The sequence below is a fragment of the Cyphomyrmex costatus genome, unplaced genomic scaffold (assembly GCF_001594065.2).
Source record: "Cyphomyrmex costatus isolate MS0001 unplaced genomic scaffold, Ccosl1.0 scaffold505, whole genome shotgun sequence".
In the NCBI taxonomy this organism is placed as follows: Eukaryota; Metazoa; Arthropoda; class Insecta; order Hymenoptera; family Formicidae; genus Cyphomyrmex; species Cyphomyrmex costatus.
In genome coordinates, this window is record NW_017279311.1 from 705343 (window position 1) to 710863 (window position 5521).

The window sequence follows — 5521 nt, forward strand, 5'->3', positions numbered from 1 at the left end:
TATATATATATATATATATATATATATGTATATATATTCAATAAAACATAAGATTTGTAATCTTGTTATAGAACGAGAGAGAATATATGTTTACCGAATATGAGCAACAATTGTGAGGAAATTAAGCCTATGGAGCAATGGAAACCACAACCACCATTGATGGTACTTTTCAAGGCCCCATTGACTAGCGAAGCCGCATTGAAGCAAGAAGCTAAAGAAAAGCAATGGGAACTTCATTTTGCGGAATATGGAAGAGGAATTACTATGTACAGAACTACAGAAACTACAAAACTCGTTATTCAAGGAATACCTCAATCTCTCAGAGGAGAAGTTTGGCTTACTTTTTCTGGTAATAATATTATATATATGATACGTATCCCATAAATAATATTGAGGTTTAATACAATACATAAAATACATTGTTTTACAGGAGCTTTAAATGAAAAAGCAATGAATCCAGATTTGTATAAATCATTAGTCGAACAATCTCTTGGTAAATCGTGTCAAGCAAACGAGGAAATTGAAAGGGATTTGCATAGATCGTTACCAGAACATCCAGCTTTTCAATCAGATACCGGAATCAATGCGTTACGAAGAGTACTATCTGCCTATGCATGGCGGAATCCTCAAATAGGCAAGTCTAATATTTTTCTATTTATAATATAGCTATTTGAAATTTCTACTAATCGAATTTTTTAATTATAATACAATTTTTTATTATATAATTTTATTGAATGTCTATTTATCAAAAATCGGAAATTTTAAGTGTGTGATGAAATATGCAATTAATATTCACTTAAATAATTAAATTATACTGTTATTCTTGACAGCATTACGTTAACACAAATTAAATTATTCATAAATATTCTATATTTTTACAGGTTATTGTCAAGCAATGAATATAGTAGCATCAGTTTTATTAATTTATTGCTCTGAGGAATCAGCGTTCTGGCAGTTATGTAATGTTTGTGAATCATTATTGCCTGATTACTATGACCGCAGAGTGGTCGGTGCTCTCGTCGACCAAGGTCTTTTAGAGGAGCTAGCCGCTGAACACTTGCCAGTGTTACATGCTAAGTTACAGGAGCTTGGCTTAATTAAAGTTATCTCATTATCTTGGTTTTTAACTATTTTCTTGAGCGTCATGCCAACCAGTAGCGCTGTAAATATTATGGACTGTTTCTTCTATGATGGGGCAAAAGTTATTTTTCAGGTAATAAACTAAAAATAGTAGCTTTATTTTCAATTATTTTTTAATTAATAAAATTTTTCAAATAATTTTAAAAATTATTGTATAGAAATTTATTATTATATAAATTATATTATATTTTATTGCATTATATAATATTATATAAATTAAATTATATTGTATAAATAACACGCATTTTTTTCAATTTTTAGAATTTTCCTTAATAAATTTGCTTTATTTCATTATTTTAAATCCATTTAAATTTTAAAATTTAATCAAATTACTTCTTACATAGATACGAAATATTTAAAATAAATAGATCTATTCTGTTTTATCAGATAGCACTGACGGTATTAGAATGGAATCAAGACAAGTTACTTAATTGTCGCGATGATGGAGAAGCTATGCAACTATTGACAGATTATCTTGGTGGCGTTTATAACGATGAAGGTCCAATATTTCCTAAACCAGTTGATAGTACATCATTTAATAAAGTAATAATATACATATATTCTGTACATACATTTAACGTATTTAATCTTCGACTATAACATAGCTGAAATATATTTGCTATTGTAGAGTATATCTGTTCAAACGTTAATTTACGAAGCGTATTCAAGATATGGATCTTTAACAATTGGTGGAATAGAAAGATTGCGCCTGAAGCATAGACTGAGGGTAGTTCAAAGCCTTGAAGATGGAATTGAAAAAAACGTAATTAGAAGCGTTATTGTTGATAAATATATGAAAATGGAAGAGTTGCAGGTAATTTATAAAAGTTTCACATAGACAAATCATAGAAGGAAATTATAAATTAATTATATGTGCTATGTATATAGGAATTGTTAAGTTTAGTAAGAGAAGAGCTAATGAGTCAACGAAAATCTGAACCTGATCGCTACGATCCTACCCAACCACCGTATGAAGCGTATAAAGTAGATTTTGACTTATTTAGAATATTATTTGGTGGTTTGTCTCCATGGGGAAAATGTACTCAAGCTGAATCTCTTTCTGCGCGACTATTTCGTGTAAGTTTGAAAATAAATTAATCTTGATTTAATTAACATTACATTATAAAATTTTGCATAGTGAAGCTAAATTAAAAAAAGAATCATGTTATATTTTGTAAAAATTTATTATAAACGAAAATAACATTAATTATATAATTATTTTAAATAAATGTTGCTTTAGTTAATGGACCGTAATCGTGACGGGTTATTAAACTTCCGGGAACTGGTACAGGCCATAGGGATGACAGCAACAGCTGATTTAACGCAAAGATTAAAATTATTATATACATTGCATTTACCGCCACTTCTTACGCCTGCCGATTTTGAATCTCCAACACATTCAGCAGGTAGGTCTTCAGTTATATACACACACACGCGCGCGCGCGTGTGTGTGTGTGTGTGTGTGTGTGTGTAAAAAAGTCATATTTATATGTTTGTAAATATTTATATATAATTTTTGTATATCATATTTATATATCATTTTATGTTACGTCATGATATAAATTGGTCAGATGGAGCCGAAGTGGCGGCAGAAGCTACGGATTTCTTTGACAGCATGGAGCAGAGCGTAGCTTCCTTGGAAATGCCAATTAGCATAGCCGAAGAGCCAACTATAGGTACTTTATCACGATCTACGAGCTTGAATAGCCAGCCAGGTGATCAATCATGGGAAGTTCAGAGTATGGGTAGTTTACGATCGATGATAGCATCAAAAGACAGTCCATTGGATCTTAAAACTGTGCCAAAAATGTCTCAGGGACATTTTATAGCATTATGGAAAACTCTTTACGACATGTTTCCTGCTCAACCCGAAGAACAGGAAACGTATCATTGCATCGCTTCTATAGGTAACATCTATATTGCTGTATTAAAAATTTGTATATATGTAGTAATCTTTAATTATAATAAAATAAAATATTTTTTTTAATTATAGGTACGCTGCTACTTCAATTAGGAGACGTTGGCAAGAAATTCTATATAGAAAAAGAAGAATCTGAAGATAGTTTACTTTTAGCTGCTTCTGCAGCTCAACAAGCTTCAATTGTCGAAAGGGTATATATATTTTTATTTGTATTGACAATCGATACTCTTTATTATAGCAGTAAATTTATAAACTTGATATATCTTTTTTTTTCTTAGTCACCTGATCGTAATGGAAATCCATCGAGCATAACATCGTCTACTGATCCCGATTGGTCGATTACCGTCGAGCAGTTTTTAGCATCTGCTTTGACTGGTCAAGCAATAGTTGATTTCTTCAGTAAACGAACCGATCTCATGGAAGCTATGACAACATTGAAAAATCGTAGATTCAATCGTGTTCATTCTTTATCAGACACACCCACTCTAAACGGATGACAAACAGTGATTAACGTATAAGAAATAATATTATTATATATACCTATTTTTATGCTGGCTTGGATAAATTGACGAAGAAGAAAATCGAGAATTGCTTAAAAGGAATTTATATATTATTACCATTGGAGAATGCGAATTTTAATTTGAAAAGAAACGCAATTGCATGAATAGTAATATGTGCAATATGATAGCTATAAACAGTACATGTTTATTACAATACTGATAAGTCTCGTCAAGATTTTTATAATTATTATTTTCTAAATTTTTGCTATAAATATTTCTTGCGACTGAAATACATACTGCATTGATTGGTTTTAGTAGATTATAATAATTTTTTTACAAGGTAGATTCACTTCTAGTTGTATTTCAATTCATTATATTAAAAAATATATAAATACGATTATTTTTTAAATATAGTTTATTATGATATTAACAATAATATAATTGTATCATTATCAGTTTTTAAGAGTTTCTTAACGACATATGGCATATGTTTAATATGTTGGCCTACCTTATCAATCGTTGCAAATGTATAATACGCCAATAGTAAATATTTAGGATAAAAATCTAAAACCGATTCCATTGTTTTAAAAAATATTCAGATATAAATAATGTGAATTTTTGAACATCTAATATTTAATACTTAATTAATACAACGCGTAAATATTTCTGAGAGGCGACTAATAAAATGATCCTATCCAGATTCGGTTGGAAATGTCAAATGTTTCTCAAAGATATATCAAACAGTTGCGAGAAATGCACCATATATATTATATGATAACAAATCTCGGCTGTACATCGGCAGTTATTTACATATAAACTTGTTATTTCATTTATCACTTTTACTTCATATTAATATTTATTATTATATGTACAAATGTCACATATTTCTCAAGTATTATTTTCTAAAATATTATAAGAGGGAAATATTAAATATGGAATTGAAAATCTTATATCTTTAGAAACTTATATACAAAAGTGAAGTCTCTAAGGTCAAAATTAATTTTTGGTTGATACAGTATTTTTATAATCATATCAATGGCAAATTTTAGTAAAACAATTTAATTTGTAACTACTTATGAAACATTCTAACCAGATATGCCATCCGAGCGTTTATATATCTTAATATTAAGAAAAATTCTCTTAATTGTTTTACTGGCTCTTTGCCGTTCTTCTATATACTTTATTTTATACGTAAATGATCCAAAAGCTAATCTATATATTCAAATGAGATGATGCAATTTTGACATGCAGTATTATTTGTGATAATTGATTATTGCCTTCCAATAATACAAAATTTCTTATTAGCTGGTTCATTCACAAAAAGTTTCAAAGTATTAGAGAATTTTGTATATATATAAAAGTTATAGAGATATTGTGAGAAAAAGAAGAGAATCAGATTAATTATATATAAAAAATAGTTTTTTTAAGAATTCACAATTTCAAAGTCCTACAATCATGATACGAAATAAGTAAGTTAATATAAAAAGCCTTAGACGATAATAATAGTAATAGCAAGTTGCATAGTACACGACATTGCCTAAAAGTATCAATTTATTTGTTTTCTTGAAAAGATTCATTATTCATAACCGACAGTAAAACTGCAGGTAACTTCTTCCTAGTAGATAAGGATGGTTTTTAATACGAAAGATATAAAGTTTTTTTTATTGATAAAAATTTATTTAGAATAGCTCACTTATACATGGCACAAAATGATTTATACACACTTTAGTAATAGTTTTTATTTTTATATAACTAAAGAGTATTACACGAACATAATTTCATGAGCGCAATTCGCGGAGCGGTACTATGGCATCTATATATGGAGATATCTTATTGTATTAATGTATTATACGTGTATATAAAAATATTTCATACTTGTAATTGTATGTATAAAATACATAATAAATGTCATATATATATATATATAATATATACACTTATCTATACATGTAACATATAT

At 28.5% G+C, this 5521-nt stretch overlaps 1 protein-coding gene across 1 annotated transcript in view; it reads left to right on the top strand.

Annotated features, from left to right (window-relative positions):
* Positions 1-3680, top strand: part of Tbc1d8-9 (TBC1 domain family member 8/9) — a 7468-nt gene extending 3788 nt beyond the window's left edge. The window contains exons 10-19 of the mRNA XM_018545860.1: positions 72-349; positions 431-634; positions 882-1213; positions 1528-1683; positions 1769-1954; positions 2029-2217; positions 2381-2546; positions 2712-3047; positions 3134-3252; positions 3340-3680. Of these exons, the coding sequence (XP_018401362.1) occupies positions 72-349; positions 431-634; positions 882-1213; positions 1528-1683; positions 1769-1954; positions 2029-2217; positions 2381-2546; positions 2712-3047; positions 3134-3252; positions 3340-3558 (2185 nt within the window). The 3' untranslated portion in view covers positions 3559-3680. The remainder of the gene's footprint in view (positions 1-71; positions 350-430; positions 635-881; positions 1214-1527; positions 1684-1768; positions 1955-2028; positions 2218-2380; positions 2547-2711; positions 3048-3133; positions 3253-3339) is intronic.
* The last annotated feature ends 1841 nt before the right edge of the window (positions 3681-5521 follow it).